Source organism: Ictalurus furcatus, chromosome 14 (genome assembly GCF_023375685.1).
Source record: "Ictalurus furcatus strain D&B chromosome 14, Billie_1.0, whole genome shotgun sequence".
Taxonomy (NCBI): domain Eukaryota; kingdom Metazoa; phylum Chordata; class Actinopteri; order Siluriformes; family Ictaluridae; genus Ictalurus; species Ictalurus furcatus.
Window position 1 is genome coordinate 4,732,338 of NC_071268.1, and position 26,328 is coordinate 4,758,665.

At 39.9% G+C, this 26,328-nt stretch overlaps 1 protein-coding gene across 1 annotated transcript; it reads left to right on the plus strand.

Annotated features, from left to right (window-relative positions):
- Positions 1 to 9,499: 9,499 nt before the first annotated feature.
- On the plus strand, positions 9,500 to 21,717 carry crabp1a (cellular retinoic acid binding protein 1a). Its single transcript, XM_053642287.1, has 4 exons — positions 9,500 to 9,793; positions 13,310 to 13,488; positions 18,701 to 18,814; positions 21,355 to 21,717. The coding sequence occupies exons 1-4, from the start codon at positions 9,721 to 9,723 to the stop codon at positions 21,403 to 21,405; spliced, it is 417 nt and encodes a 138-aa protein (XP_053498262.1). The 5' UTR covers positions 9,500 to 9,720; the 3' UTR covers positions 21,406 to 21,717.
- Positions 21,718 to 26,328: the final 4,611 nt, after the last annotated feature.

Genomic DNA, 26,328 nt, shown 5'->3' on the forward strand with positions numbered 1-26,328 from the left:
GCCGCTGCCAACTTCTACAATCCCTGATGTTGCAGTTTTTCCCTGTTTCAATAAAAATGCTAAAAATAACAATGGTTCTGATGACTTAATTTAAGACAAAGTCACTTTTTTTATTATACTGTTTGAAGAAATTGTGTCTTATTGTAAGCTTTTAGTTGCTAATTATTCATCTTAGATTAAGGGATAAAATCTTAAACTCAGCTCAATCAAGAGACCAAAATATTCATTTTCAATAAGTCTGTGTTGAATAACTGAGTTTTCATTGCTTGTAATAAGCACAACTTGCTTAAACATTGGCATTTTTGTCTAATTTTAAGATCCAATAGCATTTTCAGTGACTAGATATTTATGCTATTTTTAAGAATTCTTACCGTCAGTTTTGCATAGTGTACGTCAGTTTTGCATAGTGTACTAAAATCAAGCAAAAAATATGTGACAATGGTTACCCCATTGTCAGATATTTTTTGCTTGATTTTAGTACACTTTAACTAGATTTAAATGTCTTGCTTGTTTCAAGAAAGGCATTTTTGTAGTTCAGTGTAAAAGTATAAAAATGCAAAGTGGAAAAAAAACCCCCATTGGTTTAAAAAAATGTTGCAAAATGCTAATGTGTACTATTTACAAATGTAGCCTATGTAGTTACAGGCTGTTTTTACACTCACTCATTTTGTGGGATCTGATATTTTAGTTAAAAGCTAAAGTTTTCACCAACACTCCAGAGCTGTTATAGCTCGCTACAGTGTCCTCCACTAATATTGGCACCCTTGGTAAATATGTGCAAATATGTCCTTTTGATTTTTTGTTTAAAAACAATTACAAAAATACTCTTCTCTCATGGATATCAAACAATTGCAAACAAAACACAGGGTTACCAAAACATATCTTTGTTAAATATAGGTGTGCAGCCTTCACTAAGATATTGTGAAGAGTGGTAAAGCCGTCCCCTCTTATTGCGCTGTTTGGGGTGACCCCGGAAAATACCCCTTTTAGATGGTGTGAAATCAGCATGAAGTCCTTCTGCACTCTCCTGGCCAGGAGATTAATATTGTTTAAATGGAAAGATCCTGCTCCACCGATGTATAGTCATTGGGTCAGGGAAGTCATGTGGCACCTTAAATTGGAAAAGATTAGATACACTGTCAGGGGAGCGACTAAGAAATTTTACAGAATCTGGCAACCTTTTCTGATCTTTGTCGAAGACATGGATGCTGACAGTATTGTTATGTAATCCTTATCTATAATTGTATTTCTTTTGCTCTCTTCTTTTCTATGGTGGGCTGGCTTCATAATATGTAATATATATGTCTGGTACTGGGGGGGGGGGGGGGGTTAGGGTTTGATCAATTTGTTCTGTTGGTTTTGTAGTATATATTAAATATGTACTATGTATATAATGTGTAGACCAGATTTCAGAAGACTAAAGGGTACGTAGGAGGTAGTGGAATGAAACAATAACAGTGACAGCACAATTAATAAGGTAAATATAGAATGATTTATATACAACTTAGAGTGAGTGAAATTACACATGTACAATACATATATGATACCCTAGGGTGCACCCTCTAAGTTAAGCCTAAGATAAAATATATACATACACGGAATATAACAAAACTTAAATAAAATAAAATCACATCCAGAATTAAAATGTCTTTTTCAATGTCTCTGCAATTTCTTTTACTCTGAATGAAGGCACTACTCTAGAGTATTTTCATTTGTAGTCCTTTGCAGAAAAACCAAAATAATATAAAATAAAAATACTGTCCTTCCAGACACAGTGGTTCTGGTTGGGTGGCTCGCCATCAAACTGTTGAAAAATTGTTGTAAACTTCTTCCCATGGAATCAAAAAACCTGACCAAGTTTCACGTTGGATAAAACTACACACTGAAGTTCCTCAGCACTCCAACTGGCAGTAGTATTGTTTCGGCTTTTGGTTTCACTCTTTCAAACACTTAATTATAATATATAATTATAATTGAGGCTTTTTCTATTTTTTTCTGTCTCCTTTTCTCTCCTCGCTTTGGCTGTGTGTGCGTCTGCGCAGTAAAAAACCTCTCCCGCTGTCACCTGTCAATCAAGGTGGGATCTACGTGTAGAATGGTGTTAATTGGTCGAAGTGATCTACATGAAACATTTTAACTGGTTCAAATAACGTATTTGAAAGTATAGTGGTTTACATTCTGATTTATTTTTAATGAATCTATATTGTTTTAAATTCAGTTTTAAAATATTTATTTATATACATTTTCTAGTGGGCTACACCCTCCCCCCCTTGAATTTATGTACGTCCCGTTACATGTTGTTAATGGTTGACAGGTAACAACCTTTGGTTCACTATATGATAACGTTGGTAAACTGTCTAAATTTTCAATCCCAACCAATGAATTGACAAAGGCTGTGTTTAGGCCTTGGAATAGGGATTGAACAACTGATATCAGAGGGTTTCCAAACTGAAAGTAGGCAAGTCTATCAGGCTTATCTCTCTGTCGAGTAGACCGTCTGACAGGATTGTCATCATTGTGGTCCTCCTCCTCAGTTGCTGGTACTCAAACATAAAAAATTTCATCCAAATTTTCAATTTCCACAGCTTCCACTTGAATTTCCTTGGGATGCACAGGTACAGGTAAATTGTCTGGAGCATCCACACACAAACTGTCATCTGGACCTTTGACAGGCGATTTGTCATCTGGACCTTTGACAGGAGCAGCCAAAGGTATAGTATCCAGCATTTTCTTTGGATTAAAGGTTTCATAAAATGTAGAAACTCTTGTTTCCCAAAATGGTGGCTTTTCAAACCAGTGATCTTGGATATCAACATCTAGATAGTCTATTTCTTCAGGATTTTCATCAAAATCATGTGGACTCTGTCGTGTCCTACGTTTTGGAATTGTCTTGGTCAAGACTTGTTTGACTTCTGGAACAGGTAGGAATCCACAAGGTAGTAAGAGATCTCTATGCAACGTACGCAGAGGACCGTCGTTCGTTTCTGGTCTAACAGTGTACACATGCAGATCACCTGCTTTTTTCACAACTACATAAGTCATACGCTCCCACTTGTCTACTAACTTATGCTTCCCACGCAGGCGAACATTCCTTACCAGTACACGATCGCCAATGTCCAGCATGGAATTGTTAACATGTTTGTCGAAACTTGTCTTGTTCTTTTGTGCAATCTTAAGTACATTGCGTGAAGCTATGTCATATCTCTCCTCCCGGTGAGATTTTAAGTTATGTACATACTGGGAATGAGGCTTGGATGGAATGTCCCTCACAGGTAAGCCGAATGCTAAGTCGAGAGGCAACCTAGGTTGACGCCCGAACATTAGCTCATACGGTGTGAATCCTGTGACCTCATTCCTTGTACAATTGTAAGCATGCACAAGGGGCGTAACAAAGTCTTGTTCCTCCAAAGTACCGAGCATATTAAGCAAGGGTTTCCCCTTGGGTGGTACGGTGTAGTTTGTATCTTCTGAATGCCTGAGACTTCACAGAGTTCTTTTATTGTGCGAGATTCAAAATCTGGCCCTTGGTCACTATGAAGCCTTTCAGGAATACCATAATGTACAAAGAAATTCTCCCACAAACTCTTTGCGACAGTTCTTGCTTTCTGGTTCGGTGTGGGGACAGCAACAGCATATTTTGTGAAATGATCAGTTATCACTAAAATGTTTTTGGTGTTGCTTCTATCAGGCTCTATAGAGAGGAAGTCCATGGAGACCAGCTGCAAGGGTCTGGTGACTTGGATATTTACCAATGGTGCGGCTTTTTCAGGAAAAGCTTTTCGACGAACACAACGGTTGCATGTCTTGACTTTGCGTTCAACTTCAGCTGCCATCTTTGGCCAGTAGAATCTGGACCTTACTAGACCAAGGGTTCTTTCTATACCCATGTGACCTAGATCGTCATGTAAACTTTTTAAAACAACAGCTCAAAGCTCTTTTGGCAGGACTAATTGATAAGTGAAGTTTTCTTTGTCCTGTCTCCTCCTGTAGAGGACTCCATTCCTCAACTCTAGGCGTGTACACTCCCGCAAGAGGAAAGGAAGATCAGGAAGCTCACATCTCACTGTTGGAGGAGGCTTTTCTCCCAACTCCATGTGGTAGATTACTTCTCTCAGCACTGGATCGGCTCTTTGCTTCTCAGGTAGGTCTGTATCTGTTAGTCGAGGTTTGACTGGTAATCCGCCAAACTCCACTTCTTGCTCGAAGCAGTCAGGTACAGCATCTGGATACAGTGCAAGAGATTCAACTAAAGTTAAGCTTGGACACTCTTGTGTGTGTTGGTGGAAAAAATGTTTTTCACAGATAGTTTTGACCACTTCATCACTGTAGTGAGGACACTCATCATCTATTAAATGACATTGCACAAATTGGTCAATGCGCTCATGCTCTTTCTTGGATATGTGGTTGTTTATCAGCTCTGTTTGAGGACGTCTAGAGAGACCATCCGCATCTAGATTTTGTCTTCCTGCTCTGTACTGTAACTTAAATGAGAAAGTAGGAAGAGCAGCCAACCACCTATAACTAGTGGCATCAAGTTTAGCTGTTGTGAGGAGGTAGGTCAAAGGATTACTATCTGTTACAACAGTGAACTGACTGCCATACAGGTAATCATTAAACTTTTCTGTCACACTCCATTTAAGTGCTAAAAATTCAAGCTTATGGGCCGGATATCGGGACTCACTGTGCGACAACCCCCTGCTAGCAAATGCAATGACACGCATCTGTCCCCCCTGCTCTTGGTATAATGCAGCACCTAACCCTGTGGTACTAGCATCTATATGCAGAATATATGGTAGTTTAGGATTAGCAAAGCCCAGGACAGGAGCAGTGGTTAGCTTGTCAATGATTGAGTTAAATGCTTGTTGGCAGGTGAGTGTCCAGCGATTGTTAAAGGGCTCTTTTGGGTGGAAGTAGCACTTGCTTTTCTCTTTCACTTTGGCACCTTTGCGAAGTGGTGGGTATCCTGCAGTCAGATCGTTGAGTGGTTTAACAATCTGGGAATAGTCTTTAACGAATCTCCGGTAATAGCCGGAAAATCCTAAGAATAATCTTAACTCTGAGATTATTTGGACTTGGCCAGGTTTTTAAAGCTTGGATCTTTTCAGGATCTGTTGCTACACCATCCTGTGACACTATATGTCCCAAGTAGCGGACAGATTTCTGGAAAAACTTGCACTTTTCAGGTGAAAGTTTCAATCTGTACTGCTTGAGACGATCGAGAACATGTAGCAAGCGGCTCTCGTGTTCTTCTAATGTGTCAGAAAATATTATCAAGTCATCCAGGAAGACGAGTACTTCCTTGAGATTAATGTCTCCCATACACTTCTCCATTAATCTCTGGAATGTGCTTGGGGCATTTGTCACTCCTTGTGGTATACGGTTAAATTCCCAAAACCTCAAGGGACATGTGAACGCAGTTTTAGGTTTGTCTGCTTCTTCGACTTCAATCTGATAATAACCAGATTTAAGATCTAGCAAAGAAAACCATTTTGAGCCACTTAAAGCTGAAAATGTCTCCTCAAGCTTTGGTAAGGCATATGCATCTTTCACTGTCTGGAGATTCAACTTCCGGTAGTCAATGCATAGCCGGACATCGCCATTTTTCTTTTTTACAACCACTATGGGTGAAGAAAAACAAGATTCTGACTCTCTGATTACTCCACTTTCCAGGAGCTCTTTGAGATGTTTTCGAACAGCATCTAGGTCTTTGGGATGTATCGGTCGAGCTCTGTGTTTAAACTGAGTTTCATCGCTCAGGTTGATGTGATGTTTCACTTTTTGAGTGCTTCCGGAATCTAATTCATGTTGAGCAAAGACCTCTGGCATGCTCTCAAGCTTTTCTGTAATGCGTTCCTTCCACACTTGGGGTAGTGGAGAATCACTAAAGTTGAAAACAGGTTTTGACACTCGATCAGGTAAGTGTTCACTTATTGTTGAACCAGAACTTGATACACTTTGTTCTTTTGAATGTACGCTCTGTACAGCATGTAATTCAGCAATTACACATTTGAGTGGTATTGTCACATTATGCTCAGTCTCATTTGTAAGCACAACTGGTAGATGGCAGGGCCAATGTGTTGGTAAGGTAAATAGACAGCTTTTAACTACTATCCCACCAGGTAAGTATGACGTAGCTGGATGCTGCACTACAACCCATTTATATGAATGAAGCCCATGTGAGGTAACTGACCCTTCTAACACTACTGATTGCCCTGCAGGAATAACCGCATGTTCTTTGCTTTGAGATCTCACCAATCCAAGATGACCATCAGTGGGTTGTTTTTGTCTTAGTTCTAAGGTATTTAAAACTGCCCTGTAACCAAAAGGAGAAGGCTAATGGTTAGAGGATTTAGACTTTGAGTACTGCTTATAGAGCACATCAAGAGTATTTGTTCCTATTAAAACTAGGGATTCTGTGTGTACCTTAACATCTGGCACAACCAGTGCAAGAGTTGGCACTTCAACATCATTCTCAAAAAACTCTTCTGGGAAAGTAACATTGATTTCAACGTAGCCCTCGTAAGGCACAGACTGACCGTTTGCACCTTCAACTTCTAGTAAATCATCAAGGGAATGAATAGGCTGTTCTGATAAGTGTTGCTCATAAAAAGACCGGGAAACTGTAGTGACCTGTGAACCAGTGTCTAATAAGCAACTACATGGTTTACCTGCTATATTGACTTGTGCAGTACATTTGGTACGTATTAACCCTTTAGCTAGTCTTGTTTGTTTTTCAGCTTTTTGACACTTTAATGAGACATGTCTCGGTTTGGGACATTTCAAATTCGCTTCAGTCTCCGTCTGTCCCACGACAGGAACTGGTTCTAGTTTAAAGCTGCAGATGAGTGACTATTTTGGGTTTCCCACAGGCGTTGATTATCTTTTAACTGCTTGTGCTTGGTGGCAACCAGTACAGAGTTTGGTTCATTATCACAAGTGGATGCAATGTGACCATCCTCACCGCAAGTAAAACAATACCACGGCTTAGGTTTGCCTGTTTGTGTTTTGCTGGTGGTTGTTTGAGGTTGAGAAACAACATTGCTTGGCTTTCGTTGCCATTGTACTGGTGTGGTTTCATTTGTTTCCTTCTGGAATTCTCTCTTTGACTTCTGGCGCTTAGCAGTCAGAGCTGTCAGTTGACTCTTAAGCTCAGTGATCTGCTTCTTCAGCTTTTGTGTTTCAATGGTAATAGACACTACATCTGATTCCTTTTCACTGGCCATCCACGCCCTTTGCGTGTGTGAGAGCACACATTGTTTGGAAGCACCTAAATGTTGCTTCATGCGGGTAGGTCTGCAATCAGGTTATTATCCCAACAACCTATGCAAAATTGCTTGAGAAGGTGTTGGTCTGCTTTCTCATGATTAATACCACCTCGTTTTATCATCATGCTCAAAGCTACTTGTAGTCTGTGCAAGTAGGCGGATGGTTTCTCACCTGAGTCTTGCAAGGTACTCATGGACTTGGCGAAAAGTTCGTTTCCGTCCTCAACGGTGCCAAAAGCTGAATCTAACAGCTGAATGTAAGTTGAAGGTGGAGTTTCAGTACTTAAATGCTTGATTACATCGGCTGCTGGTGGCAGGAGGCTATCAAGTATTCTTCTAGATCTGTGTAGGTCGGACACTGCTGGGTCTTTTAGAATCAGTTCAATGTTAGACCGCCATATGTCATAGTCTGCTTCACTATTGGGTCAAGGACATTTTCCTGAAAATGCTCTGAGCCTCATAGGTACACTTAACTGAGGAGTTTCTCCACTTCTCACTATATGTTCTACTACCACCTTTTGGACTTCAGGCGGGGTAAGTACATGTGTGGCGAGTACAGTGGTTTGGTTCACATTTGAAGATGTTTGTGGTAGTTGGGTCTCAACATAAGTTGTTCTAGGAGCTGATGCAGGTGTCATGGATGTAACCTCTGATGATGGCTCCGACAACACCTCAGGTAAACCAGCATCATCTTCGGACTCAATAGGTATGACAGCCTCACTCATCTGAGTGAGCATCTTCTTGAACACTACTTCAAAGTCTTTACCACTAAGTTTTGCAGCTTCCTTCAATTCGTCAATGTAACTCTGGGTGGCGCTGCGTCCTACCTGCTTTAAGTAGACGCTCGACAGTGATTTTACGTGATAAGTTACATTAGGATCACTTGACAGTTGATGAATGTAAGGTAATTCGGGCTCAAGAGATTTTAGGGCTGATCCACTTTGAAACTCGAGTATTTCGTCTTGGTGAAACGGTGAACCGGGTTTACTAATAATAATTTGTCTAGCAATAGAACCATATTTTTTCAAAACATCAATTATTTCTTCATCTACTTCTGTTCTAGTTAATCCACTGATTATCAGTGTGTTTGGAATTTTAATTCCCCGCTCTTCAATTATTACCATGTTATTAATGGTATAATAGCTTTCCCAATGGTTCAATAGCACTACCTCCTGGCTGGCTCTCGCCAATTCTTGTAGCATATATTAAATATGTACTATGTATATAATGTGTAGACCAGATTTCAGATTTCCAGAAACAATAACAGTGACAGCACAATTAATAAGGTAAATATAGAATGATTTATATACAACTTAGAGTGAGTGAAATTACACATGTACAATACATATATGATACCCTAGGGTGCACCCTCTAAGTTATGCCTAAGATTAAATATATACATACACGGAATATAACAAAACTTAAATAAAATAAAATCACATCCAGAATTAAAATGTCTTTTTCAATGTCTCTGCAATTTATTTTACTCTGACTCTACACATGACATCATCATACCCGATCATTACAAAGTGCATGAGTATAAACACAACAAGGCTGTAGTAGACAGCCTGACACCCTCTGTAGTCCTAATTAGCCACTTGTTAGCAACTGCCTTTTTCTAGACATGTAAGAGCTTAGCGAAATCACGAGTGGGGTATTACTGATTTATTTTATGCTATAGAATAAAACGTGACAATATCTTGAGCTTGTGTTAACCACAGACCTTATTTCAGGCATTTGAGCAAAAACCCGTTCAAAATACCATTGAATTTGGACGATGGAATCAGAAGTGCTAAATTGTGAACTCATTTAAGGGTTTTAGGACAAATTTTTCAGCACTCTATTGTTGACTATTGCCAAGGTGATTAAAATTACAGCATGTGTAGCTACTTACTGTACATGGGCGCTTGTGTAAAGTGGGCGGGGTTAATCTTAGTCAAATTTGCATACATTTTGCCCTCAGAAGACAGGAGAGCTATTCTAGTGAGTGTAGCCTATATCGAAAAGTTTGCTTGTTTGAAAACATCAGTCCTCTCTGTTTTCACTGGTGTGTTTTGCTCAGATTGAAGAGGCTGAAACGTGCTCATCACAGTATCAGCCCACATTCAGACAGTTCTCAGCCCAGTCTCCTTGGCAAATTTACATTTCCATCGTCAAACAGCAGAGTAAAAAACAATGACAGCATTAGTTTTATTGAATGTGGAAAAAAACTTAATTGAAGTGGAGAGAGAGAGAGAGAGCGCGAGAGAAAGAGAGAGAGGCACAGGGACAGAAGAGAGTGACTGTAGTGAACAATGAAGACAGTAGAAGCAGGAGAGGGGAAGAAGAGAAAAGGAGGGGCAGGAAAGGAAGCTAGTGAAGGAGGGAGGGAAGAGGAGCAGAAAAGCAGGAGAGAGAGTGCGAGAGAGAGAGAGATAGTAGAGGTTCTCTGTATGACTAAACCTGACTGAAGAAAATGCATCCCAACTTTGCCGGCACCTGGAAAATGAAGAGCAGTGAGAATTTTGATGAACTTCTCAAAGCCCTGGGTAAGATTCCTCATGCATTTCATCTTCTGCCTTATTCTTGCATTATTTATCACAACACAGACATGAATCAAACATTGAGGACATCAAACGTGCGTACATCTTTATCATTTAATGTGATGAGCGACTGACGCTTGGATTTCAGCCGTGACAGGCGGCTATTGTACAGTAGAAGGACAGGCAGCAGCTAGAGGACTAATTAGTCGTGGTTTGCATTAAAAGTAGATCACAGTGGAACAGCCCGAGGTCTTAAATCCTGTATCCTGAATGCGTTCATGTTTCTGCAGATGAGTTGATGAGGCTCAGACCAGTCCCCTGAGTAATCAACGCCCTTGAGGCAGTCTGTGTAAAACTGGGTCAGTTTTCTGCTATAGATTTTTGCTGTTATAATACGATCTTGCATTAGTGTACACTGGTGTATTATTATTATTATTATCATGTTGCACAGTCAAGTCTGGCACGGCCAGCGTAAACAATGTCTTGTAAAACTAAGAGAAATACTTTATTTAATATATAATCCAGGTCAAATTAAGCGGGGTTACAGGGAAATGGAGCTCTCCAACAATTGTTTGATTTGAACTGCAAGCAGAATTAAGCTACGACCCTGAAATTTGATGGAAATGTAAATCATAGCATGGCATGATGGTGATGATGAGAACAACAAAAATGAAAACAACAACAACAACAACAACAATAATAATAATAATAATAATAATAATAATAATAATAATAATAATAATACGATGATGTAATACAGTTTTACATTGCTTTGTAGTGAAATGCTTTCATTAAAAAATTTGCAAAATGGTTTCCTTTAATAAAGACAATTGCTAACAGCTAGATCATTTAATGTCTTTTTACCATATCATGTGTGTGTGTGTGTGTGTGTGTGCAAAAATCAAGAAAATCTAAAACATAGATATGCTGACCCAATAAGAAAAAGGACAGCCACTGGATCAACAACATTAGGACTGTAAAATAAGTTTTCAGTAAAAGTATTAATCATATTTCCCTGATATCAGTGAACTCCACTCCAACATTTGCACATGTTCAGTATGCCTACCTTCAAAATCTGACTTTAATTCCTGTATAGAACTAATATGAGACCTGAGAGACACAGCTCTGAGCAGCTCCTAATGAAACAGTGGTGTGAGATTGTTCGATGCTTCATGGCTGAAATCAAACATGTTTAATGATGTCTTTCCACTCGTCCCTTTTAGGAATGCAAATGAAATTACTCCTGACAATCAAATCTGTGAAAGATTGCACTCAGAATGTTGTTACAGAATTTCAGGCTTTGTGTGTGTGTGTGTGTGTGTGTGTGTGTGTGTGTGTGTGTGTGTGTGCAAACTCCAGCTAACAGCATCACAGCAGTGTTCATATATCAGCGAGGCACATTTGGAGAGATGTGATTAGGGCTCATTTAGCTTTGGTATTCTGTGCATCTCATCACTCGGTCAGGCCGTACCCATGTCAACTGCAACTGGCCATGCAAATCGCTCACTCGGTGTGTCTGAAGTGTTCTGTAAAAAGAAAGACACTCTTCATCATTGTGTACTGCACATGCAGAGCTGCTCTCTGATCTATCATTGCCCTCTCTGCTGGAAAAGGGTTGTTCGGCATCAGACTCTGTCCTCCGCTCAACAATCCAGGTGTTTTTTACTCATACAGTGTTAGTAAAGAATAATCGTATATACTGATCTTATTTACTAAAAGCATTTATGAAAATAATGTTTCACATAGAACACAGAGGATCGTACTAGTTCAATCAATCTGGTATAAATTGTTAAGAGATGCACTGGAAAGAAAGAAAGAAAGAAAGAAAAAAAGACATCTTAGCGAGTGAAAATATCTTGAATACAGCCAAATGTATCGAGCATTTCCTGTAATATGGTTACCATAAACATCACTTAAGTTTATTATACCTATTTCTAGACATTTTTACTTATTTCAGGTTTTAAATTTTGTTATTCTGTTAGCAGATGATTTTGCTTCTTCCTAGAAAGACTACTTTAAAGACTACTTTTAGCTTTAAATAAAAAATGTCTAGAAATAGGTTTAATAACACTGTGTTTGGTTTATAATCGTAATCTTATATCATATCCTATACTTTCACTTGATGTCATTTTTTTTCAGAGTGACAGCAATTTGCATTGTTCTTTTGTGTATTTGATCCATATCAATTATCAACTTTGATAAAAAATAAAAAAATTTCTTTGATTTAACTCCTTTTCTGTTAAGCACATAATTCAACTACAGTTATGCAGTTTAGATACAATTAGACCCCCCTATTTCTTCTTGGTCAACGTTGGCATCAAAATATTATCAAAATATCTGATACATTTCTGGCAAAGGCACATGATACAGTGTGTCCTCAGTACAGTAGCAAAAATAATATAAATAAATAAAAATATGAAATAAATATAAACAAATACATTTTCTTATAATGGCCATATTTAACTACATAATAATTATCATTTGAAGGAAAACAATGAAGTATAATGAATTATTATTATTATTATTATTATTATTATTATTATTAAGCACATTGGCCAGGATACAGTGGTTATTGAAGATGAATAAATGAATAAATTACCAATACATATTATTGTACGAAATATTATTATTGTTGTTGTTATTGTTGCTGTTATTCTATACTAACATTTACAAGTACAATATGGAGCGCAGCTCTGTTTTTTTGTTTAGTGCAATCTAAATGTCATAACATGTCAACGTGTCATAAAACGTTTGCGTTTCCTGCAGTTCTCTCAAAAGGCTCAGAAATTTGTCACATTTTCGCATGACGTTGATTCAAAGTCAAAGTTTACATTAAACTAACTTTAATGCCGTTCTCCAGACTAAAGGTCCTGCACAAACTAAGGCATTCTGTTGAACTCAAAAATGAAACTTTAGGTACTACCATACATACTGAGTAATACCGTACTCACTGTACAGTTCTGTATCTTCAGCCTTCAATTAACAGACCACAGATCCAGATCCATTAAAACCCAAACCTTATCAAATTGTGTCTCACTGACACGCCAGACAGGGTTTATGGGGCTGTGTGTGGAATGAGCTCCATAATTTATATTTTTCTTAAAAAAAATAAAAAAGAAAAGAAAGAAACACGTCCCACTAGAGTCCACTTGTGCAGACAGAGAATTTAATTATATTTCCTTGAGATGGTTTCTGCAGATCGTGATCAGCATAAAGATAAAAAGAGCTAAAAGACGTGAAAACGGGTTTCCGCGAAAACTTCTACGCTCTCACACACGCTCTCACACATGCTCTCTCACACACTCTCCCTAAGCATTGCAACATCACATTCTTACCACAGCAAGTCGTCTCAGCAGTGAACATTTCGTTCTGTTGCTCCCAGCATGATGGTGGTGGGATTTTGATTGACGTTGAGTTGAGAAATGTTTTTTGGTGTAAGCGCTCTCTGAAGGTTAAGGTCAGGGTGGGGTGAGTTTTCTAGGCAGCAGAGCTTGTTATGACCCCCATGCTGTGCCCTGGCAGGCGTGAACGCCATGCTGAGGAAGGTGGCCGGGGCGGCTGCTGCCAAGCCTCACGTGGAGATCCGCCAAGATGGAGAGCAGTTCTACATCAAGACCTCCACTTCAGTGCGTACCACGGAGATCAACTTCCACATCGGTAAAGAGTTTGACGAAGAGACCGTGGATGGCAGGAAGTGTAAGGTATACCATGAGAAGCTTACATAAGTATCAGGCACGTGTGTAATGGGTGAACATGAGAGCATTTTCCAACAGTATTGCAGCACATGGTTAAATGGTAAAGCAAGGATCGCATTAGATGCTCTCTCCATGTTTCACTTCTCCTCCAGGCTTGTGCCTTCACTGTAAATTGGTGTGATATTAGTTCATTTGATGCAAAATGACAGGAAAAGTCTGGACATCTTAATTTATAATGTTTGCATGTAAAGAATCCGTTTCAGACTCCAATGAATCCAACACAACAGTTTCACAACAGTTTTCTGTGTACAAATTAAAATCCTTTTGCATGTTGCTGAGCTTATCAATAACAAAGCAAAAGACAGAGCCTTAACCAGAGCAGACACGGAGCGACGGAAACCTATAGACCAAAGTAATCTCTGATGTAGCCATATTTCTCCAATCATGATGACCTGCTTTTGAATAGAATAGTTTCTCAAATCAGTTTTAAGATGATGCCTCATGGTTTATTTTTCCATTAAAATCGAAATATAGTAATTATACATTAAACATTAAATTGGTTCATTCTGAGGACAAATATTACATAATATTCCAATCAAAGTCTTTGAAATACATTATTTGTATTACACATTATGCAATAAGGAGACAAATTAGATGCCATATTTGACGTCTGTGACCGTATGAATCATGTCTGTTAAAGTCAAGCCAAAACCATGGCATCAGCAAACTCAAACAAAGCATATGTAAACCCAAAGGCCTCGCTTTTCTGAGTCCTTTGAAGGACTGTATTACTCAGACATTTATGGATTCTCTTTGACATTTCAGAGTCTGCTTCTCTCAGAAGAACAAATAATAAAAGAACAGGAATGGAAGGTCTATGGCGACTGCAGGAGAACTGACAGCTGAACAGGAGCGATGTTTGAGCTCTGGCGGTGGATAAGATGATGGAATAATCATCAGGAAAAAGATGGAGTGTTGTGTAATGGGTTTTGAAAACTGAATACAAGTACAGAATAAGAATATATATGAAACAAACACACTTCTTATAAACTCTCTTGTTGTGTAGGGAAAGAGACCATTCTCTACTACACTGTCATGCTCGAGCCACCGTGACCATCAAGCTTTGTGTGTCTCGTCTCTCCCTAGAGAGGGTTGTGTTGCCGTTCTTGTACACTTAAGCCTGATGATCGACATGCTTTTCTGCTCAGCACTTTTATCACACTGCTCTATCCCCAGGGAAGTGTCAGTGGTCTGCTCTCCTTCAGTTTGTGTTGCAATACACCTACATCTATGGTTCAGTGCAGACCCAAACTTTAAAATAAAACCAGATCTTTGATCAGTGACATATGATGCTGGAAATCAGTGAAAGGGAAAGGCATGTAGTGAGTAAGACTACCTCTTTAAGGGGTTTGGTTTTCTCTTAGGAAACCGATAATGATACTCTGCTTCAGTGTCTTTAGACCAGCATACTGTTGGGAATAATACCGCTTTCCCTAAAGCCAGAATTTGAGTAATGAGCTACAGCTGCCTAAGCGTGCTCACACACACACACACACACACACACACACACACACACACACACACACACACACACACACACACACACACAATGAATGGGATTTAGAGAAAGAAGCATCACACCAGCAGCTGTCTGTTGCTAATGTTATCTCACAAGGGCAGAGCTACCAGTGTATCCAGTCTGTGTTTTCACTCTGAGCAGCTCTTATACTGATAATCATTAAAAACGTCCATTATAACCTTAAACAACAGTTTATTCAGTTCTCAATCTGTAGCTGTAGCTGCAGCCTTAGTGTTGTTCCACTTAGCAGGGACCGAGGGCACAAGACTTTGACAAATGAAGCTTTTTTTTGCCTGGCTTGTTGCTATAGAGACAGACTTTAGAAGTGTTCACCTGCAGGGTGAGAGGAGAGGAGAAATGACTTCCTAGAGTCAGTTTATCATGGATGTCAATGAGTGAAAGAGCCAAACAAGCAAAAGACTGAGAGCTAAGCAACATCACTGTGGAAATTAGGGTTTGTATGTGTATGTGTATGTGTGTGTGTACATGGGATTATATAAAATGTGTCTAGACATGAGCAGACAAATGAGAGAGCCTTAAATTCACATACAGCTCAATCAGATGCATTGATTCTTCTCAACATGATGCGCTACTATCCAATCATATTGCAGTTTACAAATGCCTAATTATAATATATTGCATATCACTTCTCACTGAATGGGGTCTAAATTTCAAGACACATTGACTGAGCTCATTAGCTGAAGATACTCCCAATAGATTCAGCTTGCATTAATATTAAGAGCTGAAGACACTAAGTCTTTTCCATGCTACTCACAGTTGATACTTGTGATTCAGAAGTTCCACTTCATTTGCTGTTGTCGTTTTATAGAGACACTCATGATGGCAAAAGCAAACGGCCCCTGGTAGGTCTTCTCCTGCATGCCATCTAACCCTTGCAACTAATCCAGAATTCAGCTACAAGACCTGTTGTCAATCTCCCCAAATTCTCCCACACCACCCCTTGCTTCGTTTGGGTGCCGTTCTTCATTTCTGTCCCTCTCTGGCACAGTAAAGTTCTGATCTCTGCTACACCTTTGATATGGTGATTAATATTTCACTCTCACACTGCAGCTGTGTGAATCGCTGTCTACTGGCTGTCACTTCAATTGGCTCTAAAGCTAGAGCCACGCTTTATTCAAAGAGTTTAAGTGCCTGGAATGATGATTCATTGAAGTGCAAACCTCCAAGTAGTTTAACACACAACAGCAGAGGCCAAGACTCATTAAGCTCATTAAACTGAGGACTTTGTGGTCTCCTACTTTCACATTCTTAAAAATTCACACAACTCTCACAAAAATGTGTGCAAAACTGATGCCGGTTACGGTTAGTAGAATAACTTAATAACTTATCTTCTGATTATGCTCATTTGTTTATGGAAATGTTATGCAGTATGATGTTTAGCTAGAAGTTTGTCATTATTCTCAGATAGGTCTCAGAGTTAAAGGTTTGGCATTTAAAATAGTCCAGATGTGTATTTATTGAATTTAGCTTTACTTCCATTATTTCCAAGAGATGTGTGTGAGGACATGATCATTAAAACCCCGAGATGAGACAGCTGGCTTTAGAGAACTGATAGACCACCAGTAAAGTGGTACTTTCTGACACTAGGAGGTCAGTGATACCACAGAGAGGGATTTCCATGGCCTTTGGGGTATAGGCAGTGGTTCCACATTTCCTGCAATAAGAAGTTTTAGCCCAAGCACATACAGTGAAGGAATTGCACATAAATGTGCAAACCCGGCAACTAATAGTGGGAGGATAACAGTTGCTGAGTGCAAATTACTACTCATTGTTTACTGGCTGGAGAAGTGTGTACCCAGTCCACCTCTTAAGGCCTCTAGAACATAGACCTCCATGGTGAGCTTGTCAAAAACTCCAGGATCTCCACCTGGAGTGTTTTTCATCTCCTTATCAATGTGACCAAGACCAAGTGTCCAAGAAGGTGGGTGGTAGAAAAGTGGTTGGAACAGAGTCTTTAAGCTCAAGGTCATGGTTGATGGTTGTACACCCATGTCCATACCTCAGCTTTAGTATTCTTCAAAACACTTCTGTATAACTTGGTGAGGAGGTAGATGCTGGGCCTTCCAGATGTTGTTCTCCAGTTGTTTGTGAAAACAACAAAAGAAGGAAGACCCCGATCCAGCTAATGTCCAATCCTCCAGGTCCTATTTTATTACAAGGAGACCCAAGTTGCCCATCATAGTTAAAGTTCTGTTGTGAGCTTCCAGGAGAAAAAAGGCAACTGAGTAGTCCTTGACTGACCCCCACCTCAGAGGTGAATGGCAGTGAAGGATCTGAATGAGAAAGAATGAATGCCCTGTGGTGAACTTCCTCTTTAATGAGGTGAACTTCATCTGCAGCTGAAGACCAGGGGAGCCACATTGGCATGCCTTTGAGGAGCACAGTTATGGGTGTGGGGATGGTGCTGAAATTCTTGATGAAACCCGTGTAAAAGCAAGTGATGCCCTAAGATGGAGACTTAGATGGTATAGTCACACTTTTCTGCCTTCACATACAACTTGTGCTCCAGTAACCTCATTGATATAGCCCCCAAGTCACAAACTTTTTCTTCTACTCCTGAGGAGTATACCAAAATATTGTCAATGGGCACAATTATGAACTTATGAAGCATGTTATGGAGGACCTCACTGACAAACAATGAGGAAAATCAGTGGGGCATTAGCTAGGCCATACAGCATGACCATGTATTTGTAATTCTCCTTCCCAGAACTGAATAAAATGTATGCACTATACAGGGGACAGTTTGGTTTAGAGAAAAAAAAAGTCCATATGGTTCATAGAGTGCAGATGTATTGAGTAATGGACCTTTACTGTGCCTTTGAGTCTTTGAGTCTATTCATGGTCTAAGACCACCACCTTTTGTCTCCTTGAAGAAGCTTGAAGATGGAGACTGAGGAAACTTTCCTTACACTTGTGTGACCAGGGTACAATTTTCCTGCAGAAATATGGTAGTCATGAACTTTTAATTATGGCCATCCTAGGATAACGGAGTGCTGACGGAGAGTCTATATCTTAGAGAGTCATCATTTTATAATGATCATGTCCTACCTGTACCAGCTAGCTGTGTTTTTTTAACCCCCTGCCCAAGCCCAGAGGACATCCATGCTCTTTATCAATCTTGGGATCACAGGGAACTGCATGGAGGATTGAACTCATCCCCCAAGCAGCTGGCTGTTGTTCCGAGGGATGTTCCTTTTGCAGGGTCCATGTTTAGTGGTGAAGTTTTCGATAATGATCCAGCCTAGACCAGGTATAAACATTATTAATAAATATACAGTCCCAAAAATGTGCCACAAAACAAGCCTCATGTGATAATAACCAGGGTTAATAACTGGGGGCATAGAGGACGTGCTGCCAGAGACATTCATCACAAGGGTCTAAAAGGACACGAAAGACAACACATGAATTTGAGCCTGGAGCTGAAAGGAGCTGAAACTGCAATGCTTTCTGTCTCCCTAAATCCCAACCACAGACATGTCATCCATTACACACAGTCTTTATTGCATTAATGAGGGCTCATCTATGCGCCAATCATTGTCTAAATTGACTGCCCGTGCTCCACTCATGTTTATTGCTGTCTGTGTGATGATTTCTCTGTATGTTCCAACTTGTTTGTAGAGTTTGGCCACTTGGGAGACAGAGAACAAGATTTACTGCAAGCAGACGCTGGTGGATGGTGATGGGCCCAAGACGTACTGGTCCAGGGAACTGCAGGGGGATGAACTCATACTGGTGAGAATGGAAAGACAGTTGGATACAGTGCTGATAAGCAAAGTCGGTTTACAGTCGTGCACAGTACTCAAACTTCAGCAATGCACACTCATAAATTCCCACCAAACATCTCATACAAAAAGTGTGAGAGAGCAGAGTTAGAGCTTGTAGCTTTTCATTCCCATGAAATCTGACAGAATCTCTCTTGCTCATTTGAATTCCTACAAATCCTTTAAATGCTTAGGAACGAGGTTGAAATACAGTAAGTGTAAAAGCTTACTATCTTTCACTATCTTGAGTCATCTCCAAAGCGCGACTTAGTTTGCTAAAGAATTCTGTGGCAGCTTTTTCCTCAGTGCCTTAATCTGCAATGGCTGCCATACAATTATGGAATTCCAAAGACGTTAAAGGATTTGCCCAGTGGTTATGGAGCAAGACTGAGCCTTCGAGAGAGAGAGAGAGAGAGAGAGAAACAAACCCAGTGCACTCTGCGCCCACCCCAAAGCTAGGCAACGAGCCAGAAAACACATTCAGGAGCTCTATACGATCACATCCCAGCAGCATGAGAGAACTGTTTAGTAACCTTTATATGAACTTTCACCAAGCCCCTAGAAATAAACAGTACTCCCTATTCAGCCATTGATACACCAGCCAATGATAATTATGAGAAGAGACGCAGACGGAGCAACAAAGTTGGTTGCTTTAATAGATGACTTAGAAGCCTGTTTAACATCCAGGACACGTATGGTACTAAAGTAAATGAAGAGCTACAAAGCCCAATTAACTAATACTTCTTATGATTTAAGGGCATTTGTACAATACAGGAAGGTTCAAATTAAATACATAAAGTTAAACTGCCAGTGCAATGACATGATGTGTCGCTGATTAACATGAACTTCACCCTCAATTTATTTTATAAGTATGGATTAAGAAAGAGGAGGAAAACTGTACTCCAGTGAAAGAGCAGAGGTTTGGGGTATTTTGGGGTATCACAAAGAAATTAAACAAAACTAATAGCTCATGACTCCTATGTATTAGTATGAATGGTACAAGGTTTAGGGTTGAGGGGTCAGGGCTAGCTTTCAAACTTTTTCCTAAGACCTCATACATATGAAACAGAACAAAAGTGAATTGAATTTATATGATGTATAAGACAGGATTATTTTTTCATTAAAGGTTTAATCTTTTAAAGGTTTCATCAAACTTTAATGTGTGCAAAAAGGATAATAGGCAGTCCTATGGACGATTAATACGTTTAACTTATTTATGCACAAAAATGTTATAGTCTGGACCGGCAGTGGGGCAAAAAGGAAAGGAAAAAAAAGAAGAAGAAAAGAGTCATGATCTTTTGAGATTTGTAAATTAGAAGGTAAAATGTAAATGTAAAAAGTAAAAATGACTTTTCATGGAAATGTTTCTGAGTAGGAGTACTTGTTATTTAAAAAATAATGATAATTAATTCATTCTTTAATTCATCTTCAGTAAAAGCACTTTATCCTGGTCAGGAGTGTGGTGGATCTGGAGCCTGTATTGCGAACACTGGGTGTGAGGCGGTAGAATTCACCCTCATTCACTCCTATGGGTAATTTAGTATAACCAGCCCACCTACCAGCATGTTTTTGGGTTGTGGGAGGAAACCAGACAGCTTGGAGGCAGCACAGAAACTAACTGGTGCTCAGGATTGAGTTGGGGACCCTGGAGTCGAGCGTGAGTAATGTTACCCCCACCCCCACCCCCACTCGGAGCCCTCTCTACACCCAAAGTTAAAGATTTTCTCCCTTCAATCTCTGGTCTCCCTCCTTTTTAAACAAACACATACTGAATTTATTCTTGACATGTACACAGAGTTACATTCTTGAACAATATTAATGCAAAATACGTGTCCCACTAAGACCATTTACTGTAAATATTAAACTGCTGTCTAGAAACCGTATGGAGTTATGGTACAAAAGCCTCACTTGGATTCCATCATTCAAAACACAGAATGGATAAATGAAGGTTGTGCCTGTGGGATGACCGTGGCTGTAGCAGCTTTTGTCTGTCTCCAACCCAGACTGAGACCTGGAATGTGCCAAAGCGTCCAACTCAAATAGCCGCCCGACCCGGATGATCGTTTGGCCGTTCTCATTAATTCTAGAGATGCTCGTAGGCGTCTAAACAAACCACAAAGCTTAGAAATGATGCACAAAGGAAGAATAATGGCGAGAAGGAAGAGAAAGAATTCGAAATAAAAGCAGTCAAGGCTGGTGATTGTGTCTTTGGGAATTCACACTGAATCTAGGGAACATTTCCATAAAACATGCATGCCTCATTAAATTTAGCTGAAGTACAAATAAGCGAACTGTTTCTGAACTGTTTAAAACTAGACTTTTGATTGTGTATCGCTCTAGTCATCACACTGTGACAATTTTCTACATCTGCTTCATGTGACTAAGCAGCTGCCGAACGGTCACTGATGTCCGAGCTGGCACTCGGCCAAAAACACATCATGTTTTGATAGTAATAGGATGTAATGATTTGGTGGAATTCATTTAATAAAGTGACGCAGTTTTTTCTCACAGACGTTCGGAGCAGATGATGTGGTGTGCACAAGGATCTATGTGCGGGAATGATGCTGTAGACAACATCGGCCAGTCACAAAGCACCATGATGAGCTCCGACACCCCAATGAGTCCAAATCCTCCCCCAACGTCAAGCAACAGTCCTTCAGTGTACTGTGATGTGGGATCTGAGCAACATGTCCACTCATCTCAAGCTTCTCTGCATTGGCCAGTTCTGCATGTCCATGTGTGTCCTAATTGTGGTTCTGTGCTAAACTTCTATCCAGTTTTAATCTTCCTCTGTCCAGGCTTTCACTATTTTTTAGATGTGCATTTTAGTGGTACTGCATACGCAAAAATAACAGGAATAAAACTGAAACCCAGGATCTGACGTGTGTGCATTTTGTTTTAGCTCAAGCGTTTTTATATCAAAGGTATTGAATTCCCCCAAAAGAGAAAAAAGTATTAATTTATATTATATATACACACACACACACATACTGTATATAAATTCCCTATTATTAGCAAATACTCTACGTAATTCTACCCTAACAATAGAATTACAATTGCTTGCTCGATTTTATATATATATATATATATATATATATATATATATATATATATATATATATATGTGTGTGTGCGTGTGTGTGTACTGTTATGAGACCAAACTGAAGCTGATTATTTTCCTATAATATCATCTCTAACTGTTGTATTCCTCTTATACCACAACAATGTGCTATGGAATATCATTTTAAGTTAATTTCTGAACAACATATCATACTTTTAACCTTTTATAGTTACATTTAATGGTGTAGAATATCTCCAAGACAAGTTAGTATTATATATAAAACAGTCCTTCCCTCATCAGCCTCTCTCTTTTTTTCCTCTCTCTCTCACTTTTAGCTAATAAGACAAAAATAAAGAAATAAAACTATAAATTCTGCTAGTTATGTTACCGAGAACCCAGAAAGTGCAAACTCTGACTCCTCCATCCTGAAGACTCTTGAAAAGACATCCTGAAACTTACTGACAGTTTCAAAGTGCTGACACCAGAAACTCCTTCTGTAGATGTTAAATAATGCCGTGCTGTTACAGAAAATTATATTAAAAATTAATCAATACCTTCGGACCAATCCATTTCAAAGAATTTAACAGTGCTGTTGTGTAAATGTAATGCTAATGAAAAACACGTTTTCTCCTCATTTACAGCAAACAGGTTTTCTGCCATTACCTGCTACCAAAGAGACACTAGAACCTCACCATTATTATAATTTATACTATTGTATCTGATATATTGCATAATTCCTATAGTTAAAGTGTTTATAGATGTACTATATTTGGGGATTGGATGTGTTTATTTGACTTGCTGTATCATGCTACATTTTATTTTGTGTAGCCGTCTGGTTAGGAATCAGCACATAATATTTACTTGGTATTTAACACTCAAAAATTGTGAATTAAAGAAGAAATAAAGGGAGAAGAGGATCATACCACGGGTGTGGCAGCTGTGGCACCGTGACTAATCTCTGGGTTGGTGGTTCGATCCCCGGTCCTTGGGCAAGTCACCGAACCCCAAGTTGCTCCAGATGGCATGCTAATGCCTTGCAGGGCAACTCTGCTGCCATTGGTGTGTGAATGGGTGAATGAGAAACAGTGTAAAGTGCTCAGGTTAAAAGGTGCTATATAAGTGCGGACCATTTCATACATTTAGCATGATTTTCCTGACCTTAAATGTGTTTAATTGTGAACTATCTGGTTTGAAAAGAGTCTGTCTGTCTCAGATGAGATGTTTCAGCCACCAACGTCTCTCATGCAGTGCTGCGGCAATTAGTCAGTCTCTGTCTCTGCTGATGCTTCAGGCTACAGGATTAGAATGGAGAGGGAGAGAAGGATGAGGCAGGCTGGGAGTAGTACGCAGTCATTCTTTACTCTTTCTGGCTCACAGGCACTAAAGCTGGCACAGATGGAATGAGACAAAGGGCCTCATTACTGGCTCACTGATTTTTACAATGTGCCTGAACTTGACACAAGGCATACTCCAGACTCACTCATTAGATAGTAACCTGCTTCCATTTACCTGCAGACAAAATCTGAAGTGGGTAATGACTTAGTTTTTAATCCTGTTATTCCAGCACCACTGAAAGACACCGACTAAATTCATTCATCCATCCATCTGATTTATCCTGGTCAGGGTCGTCGTCCTGGGAACGTTGCGTGAGAAGCGAGGGCACACAGTGCAGACACACATTCACACACTCATTCACACCTAGGGGCAAATCAGCATAGACAATCAACCAACCAGCATGTTTTTGGAGTTGGGAAGAAACTGGAGAACCCAGAGGAAGAACATGCAGAGAAACTCCACACACACAGTTCAGAATCAAACCGGGAACCCTGGAGTTACACGGCTACAACGCTACCTGCTGCACCACTCCTGAAAAATTATCATCAGCAAATTGCCATGAATATCACTCTTTTTATGTGAATAGGTTCTGGGGGTTTTCTGTGATATGCCTGCAATGAATGTTAAAATGAGACCTGTTCTGTTCTGTTGTTATTTTTATTTGATATACTTGATATTGCATTTACATTTATAGATTTTATTTAGTAGATGTTATATGCCCAGTATTAGTCAGTGGAGCTACTTCAAGAATATCAATGTGCAATGAAGACAAATGACAAAAGAAAGACTTTTTAACTTTAATACCGTTTTGCACATGACAAGACCTGCAGTTCAGTCAGAAGCTGCAGACTGAGATGATCCTCCATTCTGAAAGATAAGTCAGTGCTTGAGTCCACCTCTCTCAGAGCACAGTGAGAGAATCTGAAAAGCATTATTGAGTTCAACAAGTTGAACTCAACACTGATGGCATCAATGGGAGTGCCAGATATTCACCCATCAGCCATAAAATTAAAGTGAATAACATCGATTATCTCGTTATAATGGCACTTGTCAAGGGGTGGGATATATTAGGCAGCAAGTGAGCAGTCAGTTTTCGAAGTTGATGTGTAGGAAGCAGGAAAAATGGGCAAGTGTTTTGATCTGAGCGGTTCTGACATGGGCCAAATTGTGATTGTTAGACAACAGGGTCAGGGTATCTCCAAAACGGCAGGTCTTGTGGGGTGTTCTCAGTATGCAGCGGATAGTACCCATCAAAAGTGCTCCAAGGAAGAACAACCAGTGAACCAGTGACAGGTTCCTGGGGGTCCAAGGCCCATAGATGTGCATTGGGAGCGAACACTACTCCGTCAGAAGAGGTAACGTAGCACAAATTGCTGAAAAAGTTAACGCTGGCTCTGATAAAACAGTGTTAGAACACCGTGAATCACAGCTTGCTGCGTATAGGGCTGCGTAGCCTCAGACTGGTCAGAGTGCCCATGCTGACCCCATGTCCACCACCAAAGCGCCTACAATGGGCTTGTGAGCATCAGAACTGGACCATGGTGCAATGGAAGGAGGTGGCCTAGTCTGAAGAATCACGTTTTCTTTTACATCATGCTACTTTGACACGTACCACCTACCTAAACATTACATATAGTACAATTCTTCATGGGAACTTTTATTCCCTAATGGCAGTGGACTCATTCAGCGGGATAATGCTCCTTGCCACTGCAAAGATTGTTCAGGAATGGTTTGAGGGACATGACAAATTCCCCAGATCTCAATCCGATTGAGCATCTGTGGGACGTGCTGGACAAACAAGTCCAATCCATTGAAGCCCCACCTCACAACTTACAGGACTTAAAGGATCTGTGGCTAATATCTTGGTGACAGATACCATAGCACACCTTCAGAGGTCTTGTGGAGTCCATGCCTTCATTGGTCAGAGCTGTTTTGGTGGCACAGGGGAGACTTACACAATATTAGGCAGGTAGTTAATGTTATGGCTGGTCAGTACAAGAAGAAGGCTATTGAAGAAAAACTATTTCAGACTTTGACCTTGCTATGATCTTGACCCTTATTTGGATCAATTCCAAAATCAGTTCATCTGCTGCTTCAATGATACTTCTATAAAAATCCTACAAACATTCTGCCACTTGTTCTTGATATATTGCTCTGACGGGGTATCTCAGACAGAATGATGGACAACTCGAAAACATAATCCTCCATCACTCAGTGGCGAATGCATAAAAACCGTCCAAAAAAACAAAAAACAAAAAAAAGCATCCCGTGACCGTAACTTCTATTTCCATATTCTGTATTTCCCATAAGTCTGACAAAACCTTTCAGAAGATTTAGTTGTGCTCAGATGGGTAGTGTGGTTGGTGGGCTCTATTACTTTGTATAGAAAATTTAAATGTATTTCTTTCTACTTGTTGGTTTCTGTTAGATTACTGCTGCTCTGCTCTCTCCCTCCTTCATCCCTTGGCTTTGACCTTCAACTTTCCAACCAAGATCCACAACATTTAAAAAAATGGGAACACTTGGGTGGTCATGATTATACAGTGCCATCAGCTTTATCTTGTGTTCAATCAGGAAGCAAGTCTGAGTAGCTCCTCTGTTAAATTTGTGGCATTGGGCACATGTGTGTGATCCTGAACTGTACTGTACAACACAGGGAAATAAAGCCACAAGATAACTACAGACCTAGACAGAAGGAAACACCACACATTCAAATTTGAGTGCACAGAAGGGAATAATTTACAGTCTTAGCCGGCAAGTGTGTGTCAGCATGTATTCCGGGTCATGGACTATTTTCAAGTAACATTATGGAGAAAATGAGAAGCAATTCTTGCTGGATGGACGAGGATGAGTAAAATTCATCCATATTCCATAGCACTTATCCTACACAGGGTTGCAGGGAACCCCAGGACGGGGCACCAATCCATCGCAGGGCACAATCACACACAAACACACACCCATTCACACACTACGGATAATTTGGAGGTGCAATCGACCTATAACGCGTGTCTTTGGACTGGGGGAGGAAACCAGAGTACCTGGAGGAAACCCCAGAAGCATGGGGAGAACATGTGAACTCTGCACATACA

Excerpts from the sequence above, each read along its gene's own strand:
- crabp1a (XM_053642287.1), top strand. The coding sequence starts at position 9,721 with ATGCATCCCAACTTTGCCGGCACCTGGAAAATGAAGAGCAGTGAGAAT. Across the intron at positions 9,794-13,309 it reads TGAACTTCTCAAAGCCCTGG|GCGTGAACGCCATGCTGAGG; the intron begins GTAAGATTCCTC and ends GTGCCCTGGCAG. Across the intron at positions 18,815-21,354 it reads AGGGGGATGAACTCATACTG|ACGTTCGGAGCAGATGATGT; the intron begins GTGAGAATGGAA and ends TTTTTCTCACAG.